Source organism: Phodopus roborovskii, unplaced genomic scaffold (genome assembly GCF_943737965.1).
Source record: "Phodopus roborovskii unplaced genomic scaffold, PHOROB, whole genome shotgun sequence".
NCBI lineage: Eukaryota > Metazoa > Chordata > Mammalia > Rodentia > Cricetidae > Phodopus > Phodopus roborovskii.
The window spans coordinates 6753757-6770294 of NW_026126648.1; the positions used below are offsets into that span (position 1 = coordinate 6753757).

Below are 16538 nucleotides of genomic sequence, written 5' to 3' on the forward strand. Positions count from 1 at the left end.
GAACTTTAGAAAAATGTTTATTGGTCCTTTAACTGATAAATATGACACCTTCATGTGTTTATCAGATTTGGGATGCGAACTCCATGTAAACCATCTAGGTCAATGTCCAAATTTGTCATCATCTCTCGATGATGGTTATTGCTTGAGTCTTAGTCTCATAGAAATTTTCTATTCTCAGGGCTAGATATAAAACTATGCATTTTAGGAGTAAAAATCAACTGAATATTCATAACGATCTGTCACCTTATAGTTACTCTGCTATTGCCTAGTGTAAACAAACCGTGTACTGATTTCAAATTAAAAACAGAAAACAATATTTCTCTTTGATGGCATGGTGCAAGTTTTGTGTCCTTAATGAGATGGTGCATTTGTGGGAAAATTCTTTGTTTGTTTGTGTTTCCTAATGGTATTGTACTGATTCACATGTTTGGAATTTGCTTTAGCATAATGGTCTGAAGTCTGTCTTTTAGCCAACATTCAGGGATTCCTTTAGCTGCTTGGCTGTTTCTTACCTTAGTGTAGCAGAAAGTTGATCTGAAAAAGACTCGATACTTTATAATTAGTTTCTTCTTCTTTCCTGTAGCCAAACCAACAACTTTATCTCTTCCTCTGACCCCAGAGTCACCAAAGTAAGTATTAAAAAATGCAAACATTTTCAGAAAGGGAAGGGGGTTCTAATACATTTGGCTACAGCAACTCCATTTCAGTTTGTTTTTATAAATGTGCCATATCTTCCAGTGACCCCAAGGGTTCCCCATTTGAGAACAAGACTATTGAACGAACCTTAAGTGTGGAACTCTCTGGAACTGCAGGTAAGCTTTTATTTCAGTTGGAACTAGTCTCTGTGAAATACATATTCCATGACAAGCTAAGTTTTCACTGAAATTGAGTACAAGTAGAATTAGATAAGAAGTCATCTGCAAAACATCTTCAGTTGCTTACTTAAAAAACAAAACACCCCCCCCAAAGGAAAGAACCCCAAAACCTTGGACTGAAAAATGTTTCAGAGAGACAACTTCACTAATCTTGGAGAACTAGCCCAGCCCTTCTGATACTTGGCTTTGTCATGGATTCTCAAACAATACCACTTCAGTTTAAGACACAGAGGAGAACTGAATATTTTTTCCAGTTTCTTTTTAGTAACAACATTTTTATTAAGTTTTTGAGAATTTTGTACAGTATATTTTGATCTCAACATGTTTCATCTCCCACTCAATAAGTATGATGGACATCTAAGTGGTTGCACTCAAGTCCACAGTGACCTAATAAGGATAATGGCATATTTTTTTTTAAATTTTGAGATGAAAAAATAAGTTAGTGATATTAAATAAGGCATGAAATGTCATCAAAATGGAAAACAGAGCTAACCCTTCAGGTCAAACTTAATTATCAGTACTTCGTGTATAATACTTTCTCACTGTTTGACAATTTAGCAGCACAATGCTGTCATGTATGTATCTATCATCTACCTGTTATTCACATGTATGTATGTATACTACTTTTATCTTTCAACAAAGGAGAAAAATGAAAATATGCCCTTTTAGCATGTATATACATACATACATAGTTCCTTGTCTTCATCATTCGGGATGTTTGAACTGCTCTAGTAGGTCCATTTTCCACATGGAGACAAAGGAGCTTGAACACTTGGACTAACTGAAGAGTTTCTAGACAAACTTCTGCATTGGTTGTAAGTGGTAGGTACTTTAGGTTGTAAATGGAAGCTCTTGACATCCACCGGAGAGTAAGTCTTAGGATGTCTAAACCAAAAAGTCCTTGGCTCTGGCCATTGCTGACAAGGATAAAGGAACGCTAAGTTAGACAAGATGCTTTCATCCAGAACTGCGGTGCCTACACGCACCATGGTCATTGCCACTAAGTTTAATTTCACACTTTGAGTCTGCTAAATTACCTTCCTATCAAAGGTCTACTGCATGATTGCATGGTTTGTTCAAGCAGCAGAGTAGTTAATTTCATGGCATACAGTGTGTGTATGCAGATGACACATATACACACATATAAAAACAGGTTTATAGAAACACGCACATATGCATATATTCACTTGTAAGCATAGGCACAACTTTATTTTTTTATACTATTAATTTTTGTTTTCAAAATTATGTTTATATGTGTGTAAGTGTGAACATGAGTACAGATGCTGAGGAATACAGGACAGGACATTGCCTGCCAGACTTGGGTGCTGGGGATGAAACTCAAGTCTTCTGGAAGAGCTGTACCTGCTCTTAAGTGCTGAACCATCTTTCTAAGCTTCATCTCAATTTCTTAAACAAATTATAACTTACATACATTAATAGAAAGAACTTTTTGTGCACATATTATCTGTCTGAGAAGCCTCTTATTTGACCAGCAAAGACAAATATTGGTGAGTTTCCTTGAAAAGGTGATAAAGAATTCTTCATTTAACTTTTGTTTGGAACATATAAATATCCATTCAAATATCTCACTTTCGTTAGGAGACAGTAGGCATAGCATTGAGCTTCAGTGTGCTAAACAGGAATCCATTCATCTTTTCTTGCATAAATCACACTAGTGAAATGTCATGGGGCTCTCCAATTTTTATCTCATGATTTTTTAAGGTATGATATTCTGGGTACATTTTTTTTTCTGTATATTTATGATATTCTTAGTACTTTGCAATAACACACACACACACACACACACACACACACACACACACGAGAATATCTATTCTAGAAATTTACATTGTGTCTTTTAATTGAAATAATTTTTTTCATTCATTTATATAAAACTTTATCATCTTACCTAGTACCAGTCCCTGGGCCAATGGACATTAGCGGGTTTGAGAAGATGACACCGCTCTGCACCTCAGTAAATATCCAGCTGAAAGGGATCTATTGATTGAGAGTGTCAAGAACTTGTGGTGTTAGTCTGTTTCTGAAAGGAGCAAGAAAGCCTCCCTAGTTATGTACCAGTGCTTTACTTTCAATTAAAGAAATACTTGTTATGATTATAAAAATGTCAGCTCAATAGAATTGTCACAAATATAATCTAGTTCAAATATTCTTCATAGTTCTAAAATGAAAACATTCATGGCATCGTTTCCTATGCAACTGTTATCATTAGGTATGCCAGTGAATGCTTGTGAACTTTTACAGCCCAAGTTCTCATTTAATTTAAGCTGCCTTTTGTATCATCTCAAATTCTATTATCAGGATATAGCAGTATAAGTAGGAAAACAGATTTTTATTTTGCTAAATGCTTAATTTTACATGTTTAGGTTGCTTTTTTATAATGTTACCATTTTGAAATAGCACTCTGGGAGAAATCTTTGTACATACATGTTAAAATTTTATTTTCTAATGAGTTCTAATAGTTGCTATTGCCAAAAATAAGCATTTAAATATCTTAGGGCATTCTGATACATACATTGCTACATTGATTTGCCAAATTGTATTTCTATTTATAGCTCCACTAGTGCTAAGGGGACACCCATGCTTCATTATGTTTGTGTCGATACTGGATGTCTTCATAACAAGGTGTCTTTCTAGTTTATAAAATGAACACATCATATAATTTCTACTTATTTCATTAAAGATATTGATATTGTGAAACACTTATTTTTATTTTCTTCTATTTATATTTTGTGGTTTTTAGGTTTTGTTTAGATTTATATTTCTATCTGATGTTTTGCTATCCTGCATGTCTGTTTACTACATACATGCGATGTGGGTAGAGGCCAGAAGAGAAACACTGGAACCCTGGGACTTGAGTGACAAGCAATTGTGAGCCACCATGAAGGGTGCTAGGAATAGAGCCTGGGAGTCTGGAAGGTCAGCCAGTGTCTTAACCTCTTAGTCATCTCTCCAAAACTTATTTATTTTTGTACTATTTGGGAGGAAAGAAAGTCCTTGTACTTACTAGATAAACACTGTACCACCAGGTTGTGTACCACCCAGCCAAACACTTAGTTTTAAATGATTTCCTTACAAATTTGAATTTTTAGAGGCCTACTCTATGGGAAGGTAGGCAGAGATTATTTTGTAGATGCTAGACATCCTTAACATTTTATATAGTAATATATTCCTGGCATGGGGTTTTATATTCATATTATTAATTAAAATCTTTCATTCTTTGTATCATTGAAAGATTACTTGGTACAATGGAAACCAGTTTACCAGGGTCAGTTTTCCTCTCTGCTCATTGTTGGTAATATGTCAGGCTTTGGTGAGAACACAGTCAGTAAGGGGCATAGAGACAATCCCATGTTTAATACCGAGAGCAAGGTCAAGCCACAGGAGGTACAAATGAACTGTTCTGAAGTTTGAGATATGGTGTTATAACTTGTTGAGAAATAATGTTCATTGATAAGTGGCACAAAATAAAAACAGCATTATATATACCATGCTTTGGCACCTTTAAGAAAGATAAGCCTAAATAATGTTTTCTTTTTTAGTTTGCTAAGCATGATATCCGTAACTCCACAGGAAAGGTGAGCTGGAGCCAAATTGCATTATATAACAGAGAGAATTGGGATGAAGGGATGAGGAGTCATGTGGAGGAGTTGAATGGTGTGGAGGGTGAAGTCTTGTAGTTAGTACAAAGGAGGAGACTGGGTAGAAGGGAGGATTTTATAGCGACATCCACTATTGTGGCTATAGAAGGAATTTTATGTAGTGAGTGATATGCCCATCATCTCCCCTCAGTAATCTTCTCAGGGGGCCAACGTTGAGCATCAGGAACCTCAAAGGAAAAAGAGAGTCATCAAAGACCTCTGGGACACCACATCCCTGTTCAGAACTTTGAAAATTTTTTATACTTTTTTATATAATCTTTTATTTAAATTTGAAACAAGCTTGTTTTTACCTATCAGTCCCAGTTCCTGAACCCTCCTGTCCCTTCCCTGTTCCCCCCACCAACCCTCATCCCATCCCTGTTCTACTCCATAGGGAGGGTGGGACCTTCCATGGGGAACTTCAAAGTCTGTCATATCATTTGGAGCAGGGCCTAGGCCCTCCCCCATGTGTCTAGGCTGAGGGAGTATCCCTCTATGTGGAATAGGCTCCCAAAGTCCATTCTTATACTAGGGATAAATACTGATCCACTACCAGAGGCCTCATAGACTGCCCAATCCTCGTAACTAACTCCCACATTCAGGAATCTGAGTCTGTCCTATGAGGGTTTCCCAGCCATCAGACTGGAGTCCTTGTTCAGGTCAGCTGTCTCTGTGGGTTTCTCCAGCCTGGTCTTGACCCCTTTGTTCATCACTCTTCCCTGTCTGCAACTGGATTCCAGGAATACAGCTCAGTGTTCAGCTGTGAGTGTCTGCTTCTGCTTCCATCAGCTACTAGATGAAGGCTCTCGGGTGGCATATAAGCTAGTTATTAATCTCATTATCGGGGAAGGGCATTTAAGGTAGCCTCTCCACTATTGCTCAGATTGTTAGCTGGGGTCATCCTTGTATGTCTCTGGAAATGGGTTGGAAGGAGTATCAAAGCTGTGTCATTACTGCATTGAATAGCCTAGGTGATCCATGGAAGGAGCCTGAAGGTAATTAGGCTTTCAGTAGGCTCAGCTGACTTGGCAATGTTTCCGGAAGGAAAATATTTGCATTGGAGTTTGAAACGGGGTGGAAGGAGAGAAGGAAGAAGCCAAAGACTCAAAGAGAGGTCAGATGGCAGTGTGTTTGGCATTGACATGACTTCAGCAGGTGACTACAGGAAGGGACCCACACTTCTTACTCTTTATTTTTGGTAGACTGTTCTGTGTCCCTGGTCCTTCTTCAATTTTTAGGTTATATTCATCACTACTAAATGAGAATACTGTTGTACTCAAAGTATCAGAGATCAAGTAAAAATACAATATTTCCACTTTTGCCCTACAAAAAAAGGGCAGCTGCCTATAATTCAACTTGAATTTGAACACTTTATAAACAGCAAAGATAAAAATAAAAGTACACCATAATGATAAAAGATACAGCCTATCCTAGTGAAGTTGTACACTACCCACTTTGATGTTAGACAGACTCAAGTTCAAGTCAGTGCCAGAATCTCCATGAGTGATAAGTGAGACTGAGCACCACAGCCAGCATATCATATAGGCATTCAGTCCATATTAGCTTCTGCTGAGGCCGATGCACCTTGCTTCTCAACTTGTCCAGACTCATCTGTCTCTAACGTTGCCGGTTTCTGCTACAGACTCTTTGGCAATCTCACATATGTTTTCACGGCACACGCTAGCCTACTTCTGAAAACCGAGTAAACACTGCTTTGGGCACAGGTGTAGGATTGAGAAAATGGTGGCGTAACTAACAGATCTTTTGGATTCTGTCAACAACTTCTCCTACTGCCATCAATGCTGGTGATTCTTCACTGGCACTTGAAACAAAGTATCACTTTGATTCACTGCCCATTCCATCATCTAGGAGAAAGCTCTATCTTGATGGCCAGGGCAGCTTCCTGGTCAACTCTGGGTTGGAAGGAGCTCCATTTGACTAGTGTAGATTTCTTTTCTGAATTTTAAAGTAGTCGTTGGCATCTGTTATGTTAAATAGCTTTCTTGTCCCTTGCCAAGTGCCATTGATCAGCATTGGCTGCCAGAAGCTCTGTGTTGTGAGAGATTCTAAGGCCAAGTTTGTGCTCAGTAGGAAAGTCATGATCAATTAGTGATGTCTGCCACAGGTACATCGTGTGTGTGTGTGTGTGTGTGTGTGTGTGTGTGTGTGTGTGTGTGTGTGTGTGTGTGAATGGAGTAGAAACAACGTCCATATAGCTGATTTGTTGATCTTTGATCTACGTGTTTATTCTGTTTAGTTGAGACAGAGAAGGTACATGAAGTTGCTACATGCACCCTCCTACTGTCTTCTTTTACTTTACTCTTATTTTTTTTTCTTTTTTTCTTTTTTTTTTTAGCGAATTTCCCCCAACATTTAAGTGGAAATGTAAAGACTCAACAAAATTCTAAGACCTCCAGAATGATGTGTGTGTCCCATCTGCAGCATCTTTGGGAGGCAGGAGGGATGAGAGAGGGAGTTTGTTTTATTAGGTATTGCCAGCTGCTCTGACTTCCTTGTGATTGTCCTAAGCTAGCTTGTTGTAGCTGGAAAAAAAAAAAAAAAACTAGGAAGAGAGCTCTTCTCTTTTACAGGTGTAAAAACTAATTTGATTTCACAATAGCTGTTGTTAGTAAAGCAAGATGAGAGAAAGGAGAACGCTCTTTTGCCAGAAGGCCTTTAAATCTATTGCATATGGAGATTTTTCAGACACTACCAACACATTTCTGCGTCTGAAATGGAAATGGCAAAGCAATGTCAGCTTAACAAGGTGATGGTTTGAAACACAAGACATGAAGGAACCTGGTAAGGGACCAAAAGGATTGGTCCCTGACTTTTATGTATATGCATGTGTTTTGCTTATCACTATAAACATCGTGAAAGCAACAGAGCTATTTTATAATGGGTAAAGAAAATGAGCAGAACAAAATAATCAGCTGCCGTTCCATTCTGAGACCACTGGGTTCTGCCCACGCCTCCCTCTGTTCACATATCCTTGGCTACATTGGTTTAAGTGGAACGGGCATACAGCTGACTTGATTTGTTACTATTTTATTTGTTTGAGGATTTCAACATTTCCATCCCCCCACAACTCCTCCCAAACCACAAAACCACAAATCTAAATTTCATGTTCCATTCTATAGTTATTGTTGATATATATATATATATATATATATGTACACACACACACACACACACACACACACACACACACACACACACACATATATATATATATATATATATATATATATATATATACACACACATCACACAAGGGACAAGGGACAAATAGTGTTGCTCTTATGTCGGATTTTAGGGTTGAGGTCCCATCCAAGAACAAGGAAAAGAAGAAGAAAATAACTGGATCTATTTCCCTCAGCAGGGATCACCGCCTGTAATTGCTTTTCATATGTGGTTCCCCGTAAAACTGTTCTCTGCCCATGTTGGCGTGTTGACTGTTGCTATCTATTCAGGTCTTATGCAGGCATCCATATTACTTAGAATTCATGAGTTCAAGCCTGCTATACACAGAAGACACTATCCTGCAATAGTCAACATAGTCTTCAGGCTCTTCCTTCTCTGCCTCTACTTACACGATGACCTCAAAATTTAGGGGTAGCAGCTCTGCTCTTTGGGCCTGGATACTTTTTAATCCCTGGTTGCTTTTTAATCTGAATTAATTTTGTGATGTCATTTATTTTTAAGTGAGTTGTTCTATTTTTTGCTTCATATAAATAACTAGACATTCAAAGAGCATTTTAGTAAACTTGTGATTAAAAGAAGTGCACATTAACAGATTAATTCCTAATTTCTTTTATTTTGAATTTTTAAAGAGAAGCGTCTTTGCTTTTCTAAGGAAACATTGGCAGTGTACATGCAGCTATGTCTTCTGCATTTGACAAAAGCATTGACAAAAGCATAATATAAACAATGCTGTAGTGTTACAGGAAAACAAAAACTGCTACAGAAAATTTGGAAGTGGGCCAGTGAGATGGTTCTTCAGCTAAATGCACGTGTTGCTAAGCTTGACAACGTGAATTTGATGGCTGCGATTCCCATGGTAGAGGGTTGTCCTCTGACCTTCATACTCATGAGGACTCATACGAACATCTATGCATATACAAACACATGCACTCACACACACACACACGCACATATACTCACGTACATTAAAGTGAATAAATGCAATTTTTAAAAAGGAAAGCGCAAAGCAACTTTGCTTTGGCAGGTTATTTAATCCGTTCTTGTTTAGGAAGAACCCATTAATGAACGGGAGTCTTTGGAGCCCAGTACAGTATTTGGCCACTCTGACTGGCAGGGGTGGTAGCCTTTTGCTTCTATTTCTAGCCTCATTCACCTAGGCCCCGGGTTTGTAATGCTCACGCTTTCTTCTGTTTGCTTTTCTGGAAATGATACTTTCCTATTGCCTATTGAGGCCAAGGATAACACAGTAGCTTCCAACCTCACCTCAGCTTTGGGTTTTGGTGGTAGATGACTGTAATTTCAGGTTCTCAGCTTCCGGTCTGTGGGAAAGCACCTAAGGGACCATTAGTAATAACTTTGACTTAGAATTCCACAAATGAAAAAATTGGGATAGTAGGTTCTTTTTGTAGGAAAAGCCTCGAAGCTTTTTTTTTTTTTTTTTTTTTTTTTTGCAAAGTCAGTTCTGTCTTTAATGGTCAGGATGACATGGAATAATCCATGATGTCAGTGTGAAGGGATGCCCCCCGCCAGAGGACTGGGTAGTGCATAGACGGTCTGAGTGTGGCAAGTGTTAGTGAACACTTTAGTGGGTGGGTTTCGTGGTCCACACGTGACTCTTGGGAATGAACAGGAGATGGAGGACATCAGAGGAGCTAAGATCAGACAAATGCTTTAGCAGCTGTTGTACCAGCAATTGCTTTCCCAGCATACTGCTCTTCTCTAAGCTCTCCCCACAGGCTCGTCCATGGGCCCCTCATGGGGTTCATGAGGAAGATGAGAGCTGCTTGTCGTGGTGAACTTCTAAGCTGACTTAACCCCTTAGTGTTTTTTCCTTCAAATCTGAAACTGTCTCGCGCCACCCAAGCAAAATCCTGCTGTTTAGTTAACTCGAAGGAAACTGCAGAGTTAGCAGGACATTCTGTGCCAGGCTGTAAACTGTGCACAAGGAAGAAAAAAAAAAAAAAAAAAGAAGGTAAGAAAAAAGTAGCCCTGAAGAATTTAGGTGGATACTAGGGCTCCAGAAACAGGACAGGAAGGAGTGCCATCGTTTATTAGAGTCATTCAATTAAACAAGCAAACTCCGAAGAGAGCTGCTCCAAGGAAATCACTTCTTAGCACTGTAATGAAAGACAAAACAAAACAAACTCGTCTCTGACTTTTTTTTCTTTAAATAAAAGGGCTGTTTAAAAAGATGACTTGTACAGCGTGTGCCACTTCTCCCCAGATCGGCAGTGCAGAAGTGTGAGTGATGTAGAGGTACTTGTTTATTATAGAGCACATTTCAATGCAGTAATCATAAATATTGCTAAGGTTGTGCTCTGTTGAAATATGACCTACATACTCTTGATTGTTTGTGTTACGTGATTTGTCTGACACCCATTACATTCTGGGTAATAGCAGCCATTTGTTGCTCTGCACAGCAGGCTCTTTTGACAAAAGAAAATAGGCAGCGATAAAAAAGCTATAGTCTGAATTACATTCTGCACGGAGCTGCACTGCTGAGTGTTTGTGCAAGTGTCTTAACAATGCTCTGAACTGCCTCTTGTCAGCCTTCAGCCTGTAATGGCCATCTGTCCTCGCATAAATCTGTCAAAACCTGCTAAGTTCAAGAGAGAGCATGGGATATACCTTGTACTGTCAACACCAAAATGTACACATTCCCCAGAAAAATCAACACGCAGGAAAGGAGCCAGAGGTTATGGGATGCATTAGCGCTGTTGATTTAGGCTTGTGGCATGAAATTGAGAGTCCAACCATTAGTGGGAAGATGAGCAAAGGGATTGAGCATTAAGGAATTGAGTGTTGACCTCTGCTGTGCCACAGGGGAAGAAACTGTGGGCAGAGCAAGTCAGGTTAGAGAAATATAGCTGACTCAGAGGCCAAGAGGGGTAACCTGTTCCATCAGCTATGCTTAAAAGTTTGACACAACACCAAAAGAAATGAAAAAAAAAAAAAAAAGTCTTTGAGCTTTCATTTTCCTTTATTTTGCCTTAGGTCTCAACTACATTTGGAAGTAGATTTTCAATTACACACTGGGTGATACAAAGTCTGTCATCCATGAGATTTCTCAGTCTTGTGCATAGATATTCTCTGAATATGGGTTTTGATAAAGGGTCTAAAGAAAATAGTATGTTATCTAAAACCTTTCCCCTACCCTTCTGTGTACCAACAGTAAATTGTTTCCCATGTGATGAGCAAGTAGGATTTGACTGAGCCAAGTCAAATCTGAGCCAAGATTCATCTGAGCCTAGTGTGTTCACTCACAGCACACGTTTGGTTTTTCCAGGGCATTTCCACCCATCTTAAGCATATCTACAACAAAGCATAATGATTTTGAAGTTACAAGAATTACCTCTTCCTTAAAAGTAGCTGTGATGTCTTTGAAACACTGGTGACCTGTGTAGCATCTGGCACACAGTAGGTGTGCTGTGGATGTCTGTTCAGTGGCAGTTCAGTGGCAAGAGGCTTTCACATTGTTAGGGCATAAAAAACTTTGCCTTTCACTGAAAGGAAGTGTGCTCAGGGAATTACACATCCAGGAACAACTGGAAAGCCATTTATTTAAACAATAATGAACTTAGTGGGACAAGGGTTTCGAATCTTCAAGAGTAAAAGAATTTCTATATTTAAAATCCCTAGATAGTCAAGGTATTTTTAGAGCTAGTCTCTTTTTTATAGTGGCCTAATTTGGCATTTCTGAAGTTCAGGGTTTCTTTTTATACATAAGGACTGTCAGTCAAAACACAGATATTTGGAGTAAAGGCCATGTGCTACACAGATGTTCAAAGACCTTGGTTCTCAGTATGTGGTCTGGGAACCATCTCATTAAAAATTTGTAACTAGCTTCCTAAGTGACTCTTAGGTCACTAACACGTGAGACCAGCTACTCAGAGAAAAACTGCAAAAATGAAAATAAGCAAAATAACCTGTAGACAATTAAAGCCAGGCAGCATCCTGCAAAGCACTCTCTGGAGAAGAGTGATGTGCTTCTCCTTAAAAAAAAAAAAAAAAAAAAAAAAAAAACAGACAAATGCAGTACATATAACATAAGCCCCCCAAGTAGAGTAGTCAAGTCATTAGAACAGAAAACAGAAACAAACAAAAAATCCTTACCATAAACTGAATGAGTATAAAGAGATTTATGTGGGTTGAACCTGGGTGTTGACTGGCTTTCTCTCCTCCAGGTCCACTTTTATTGGGTTTATTTGACTGGTTCTTGTTGGTACTTACTCAGCATTAATTTTTGAGTGTGTGTTGTGTTGTGTATGTGTGGCACAGGTACTCATTAGTGTTGGCATGTGCCTGTGTGTGTGAAGAATGTACACGCTGATGCAGGCACATGAGGAGGCCAGAGTCAGAATCAGATGGCTTCTCTCAGTTACTCTTCACCTTTTATTTGTTGTTTATGAGACAGTCTCTTATTGCACCTGAAGCTAGGTCATGGATATGGCCAGGCTTTCCAGTCCATGAGCTTCGGAGTCCATTTGTCCCTGATGCCCATCACTTAGAGTTACAGGTACATCCTACCACACCAAGACTTTTTCCAGTGGTGCTGTTAACCTAAACTCAGGTTCTCATGTATATGCAATAGGCACTTTACTGGCCGAACCATCTTCTCTGTCCCTCATCATCAATTTATGAGCATCTGTGACCCTAATGGGGACTATTCAAGAACTTGACATCTCCTTTTTTGAGTGTGAGTACTTTGAAATGTGTTGTGTTGGCAACTAAAGATAATGTCTACACAAGTACAGCAATGCAAAGTCTAAACACGATGACGAAGAGAAGGACTGGGAGCTCCTTAGTCTAGGAAACAAGCCGTGCTCTTTCTAAAGGAGGGTCAAAAGCATGGCCCTCAACAGAAGAGAAGTTGTAAGCAGGAAAATGTTGCCTAGGGCCAAGAGTGGGCATGTGGACAGAGCCTGCTCGTGCAACTCAGGTGTGCCCAAAGGATGAATGTCCATGTCTGTATTCATCTTTCTGAATGCCTGCCCCCACCTTTCTGCATGGAGATAATTAGCTCAGCATGCTAAAAATATGCATAGGATTGGATCATAAGCTTTTCTTTAAGGGAAAATACTAATTTCTTCCGCATCTTCATCATCAAGTAGGAGAACAAGAGGGCTTCTTCCTGTTTATATCAAAATTGCATGCAGCTCACTGTGACCTACTTGGTTCTTGACATATTTATATTTTTTTTCCAGCAAGGTAGGAATTTTTTCCCCCTTGAAATGAACAGTTGCCTTGAGTTTCACCCCAGGCTTGTTAACAGACTGGAAACCTTCTTTTATTTTTTTTTTTATTTATTTTTTTCCTGCTAAATAGCATTCACCCATCCTCCTAAATAGGAAATCTATTGTAAACCAAAATGTTCCCTTGTAAGCATAAAGTCATCTGAACTGCACCCTGCCCTCCTTCAAACTTCCTTGAACACTGAGCTTCACAATGATTATTCCTAGGCAGGACACAATGAATCGAGTTTACTCATGGATGAGACTTAGAGGTAACTACTATGCCTCAGACTGCCCTTGGTTGGCTTCAGCATCTTCTGTAGCAAGGCAAGCAAGGCACCAACCCATAGGCACCCCTGTCTTTCTTTATTTGTTCTTTGTGTAATCAGCTGCTGAAGCTTGGACTCATTCAGTCCTTCTGCCTCATGCCCTCAGTGACAGTGTGCTCTAAATAAAATGGTTCCCTGGCATGCAGATATTTAGAGTCACTTTGCACTTAACTTTCTGTTGCAGAACCATATTTTGGACAGAATGTATTAGTTATGCTTACAAGAATGTATTATACCTACATTAGCCATGGCTTACTAAGTTAATGAGCTGTGTAGACAAAGACTCATTGCTGTCAAGTTATGGAGGGGCTCTGGTTCCCCGCTCTCCACTGGGCCATCCCATTTTGCTGAACCTATTTCAAAGTTGTCCGTGTATGTCATTCCTACCCTGACCAAAGTTTGCAGTCATTCTACTTTTTGAAAAATATTCCCCCAAGGGTAGATTCTTGATTATATTATAAAGAGCCTTGATCCACTTTCATTTTTCTCCTGTGGCATTCTTTGTAGACAAATGCCACCAAGGCTGTTTCATGATTCCTAGGTCCCACACATTGATTGCCTTTAAGTGATACTGCAGTTCCCTTGGAAATGCCACTTTTGGTAACACCTGCTCCTGGGGCAGCTTGCGATGACACGCTCCTGTTTTCTAGGCAGCAGGATTTGTTAGCATGCAAATACTATGAAAGCCAAAATGCCACAGCCCTTGCTACTGCCTGGTGTTGTCTTTTGCTGGGTGACCTGCACTTAGGAGAAGAGTCCATTTTTCAGGGTTCGTCATGAATTTAGTTTCCTCCTTCTTCACTCAGTCTGAACCATAGTCTGAAGTCTAGGAAAAATGAAGGAATGTGTTTATCCTTGGAGAACATTTCCTCTGTCTCTTTTTTTCCTCTTTATTTCCCCGCATTTCTTTTTGTTTCTCTTTTGCCATAGGCCTAACTCCACCCACAACTCCTCCTCATAAAGCCAACCAAGATAACCCTTTCAAGGCTTCTCCAAAGCTGAAGCTCTCTTGCAAAACCGTGGTACCACCACCATCAAAGAGGGCCCGATACAGCGAGTGTTCTGGTACCCAAGGCAGCCACTCTACCAAGAAAGGGCCAGAGCAATCTGAGTTGTACGCACAACTCAGCAAGTCCTCAGTGCTCAGCCGGGGACACGAGGAAAGGAAGACTAGACGGCCCAGTCTACGGGTGTTTGGTGACCATGACTACTGTCAGTCAATCAATTCCAAAACGGATGTACTTATTAACATATCACAGGAGCTTCAAGACTCTAGACAACTAGACTACAAAGATGCCTCCTGTGACTGGCAGGGGCACATCTGCTCTTCCACAGATTCAGGCCAGTGCTACTTGAGAGAGACTTTGGAGGCCAGCAAGCAAGTCTCTCCCTGCAGCACCAGAAAACAGCTCCAAGACCAGGAAATCAGAGCCGAGCTGAACAAGCACTTCGGTCATCCCCGTCAAGCTGTTTTTGACGACGAAACAGACAAGACCAGTGAACTGAGGGATGGCGACTTCAGTAATGAACAATTCTCCAAACTACCTGTATTTATAAATTCAGGACTAGCCATGGATGGCCTATTTGATGACAGTGAAGATGAAAGTGACAAACTGAGCTACCCTTGGGATGGCACGCAATCCTACTCATTGTTTGATGTGTCGCCTTCTTGCTCTTCTTTTAACTCTCCGTGTCGAGATTCAGTGTCACCACCCAAATCCTTACTTTCTCAAAGACCCCAAAGGATGCGCTCTCGTTCAAGATCCTTTTCTCGACACAGATCGTGTTCCCGATCACCATACTCCAGGTCAAGATCAAGATCCCCAGGCAGTAGATCCTCTTCAAGGTAATGTTGTCAAAATCCACCCCATGCTAAAGTGTTTCCTCAGAAGTCAGAGAGAATATCCGACCTCAGGGTTGCTCTTCTGGAGCCGCCCAGCCAATTATCTGAGTCTTGTACACCCCCCACCCCACACTCCTTCTCCATGTTCTCTCACACACCCACTTCCGAGCGTTCTTCCTTGGCCAATCAGGGCACAGAGAGACGTTTGTGAGGAACTTGCTTGTGTAACTTTTTCCATTACCTCCAAAGTAGCCCTTTGCCCAGAGAGTTGAGATCCCTGTAAGATAACCCTGACAGCACAGCCAATGAGTTGTGTGAGAGACGCGGAGAGGGCAAAGATCACTTCCGGGCGTCGGGTCTGACTAGATGATGGCAAGCTGTCGCTGGAAGATCTTGCTAATTAAGGAGAAGACAATTCTTACAGCCCTGAGTTTCCAGTGATGCTCGGTGGTCCTGGCACCTCGGGCTAAGAGCCAGCTGCAAATGTCCTTTCGGTTTTCTCCTCTCTCCCAGATCCTGCTACTACTATGAATCAAGCCACTACAGACACCGCACACACCGCAATTCTCCCTTGTATGTGAGATCACGTTCCAGGTCACCCTACAGCCGTAGGCCCAGGTAATGAGGCCTGTCCTTTCCCTTCAGCTCTCTGTGTCCCCTCCTTCAGGTGGCAGTCATTACCCTAAACCCTTCTTGTCCCCTCCCCAAATGATAATGTTTTTTTTCATACTAGCAGAGGTGGTCGGGCTAATGATGAGGTTCTGTTTCCCAGGTATGACAGCTATGAAACGTATCAGCATGAAAGGCTGAAGAGGGATGAATACCGCAGAGAGTATGAGAAACGGGAGTCTGAAAGGGCCAAGCAGAGGGAGAGGCAGAAGCAGAAAGCAATTGTAAGCCGTGTGGAGCTAATTGCATGATTTTCTTTTGGCAGGGGAGGGGGTGGCAGGTTAAACAATAACTGAACATTAATGTTTGTTTTTTTAACAGGAAAATACTCCATTTTTTGGCTTTAAAATGTCAGTCTTAAGGCTCTCTTCTTTGAAAAAAATGGTGTCAGTACATTTCTCATTACACTTGAGTTGTAAAGTTCATTAACTTTCTCAAGTTTTGTTTGGAAAAATGAACAAAGGGGAGGGTTCTTGGGTCTGATAGGAGTTGGAAAACGTGTGTGTGTGTGTGTGTGTGTGTGTGTGTGTATGTGTGTGTGTTTTAGCAGTTACCTGTTACTTCTTCCTTTGATTGGGCTATGAGGAGATTCCAGAGTCCATTTAAAATCATATTGGAAATCTGGGTAAGAAAGTCAGTGTTTCTTACCTCTGATGGGCCTTCACGTGACTGGGCATGGGGTGGGGCTCATTGTTGATACATTCACCTGACATGCGGGCACTGCTGAT

At 40.4% G+C, this 16538-nt stretch overlaps 1 protein-coding gene across 2 annotated transcripts in view; it reads left to right on the forward strand.

Annotated features, from left to right (window-relative positions):
- Positions 1 to 16538, forward strand: part of Ppargc1a (PPARG coactivator 1 alpha) — a 621117-nt gene that overhangs the window by 586787 nt on the left and 17792 nt on the right. For both annotated transcript variants that reach the window (XM_051174044.1, XM_051174043.1), the window contains 5 exons: positions 584 to 629; positions 739 to 812; positions 14229 to 15144; positions 15655 to 15759; positions 15914 to 16034. In XM_051174044.1, coding sequence (XP_051030001.1) covers positions 584 to 629; positions 739 to 812; positions 14229 to 15144; positions 15655 to 15759; positions 15914 to 16034 — 1262 coding nt within the window. The remainder of the gene's footprint in view (positions 1 to 583; positions 630 to 738; positions 813 to 14228; positions 15145 to 15654; positions 15760 to 15913; positions 16035 to 16538) is intronic.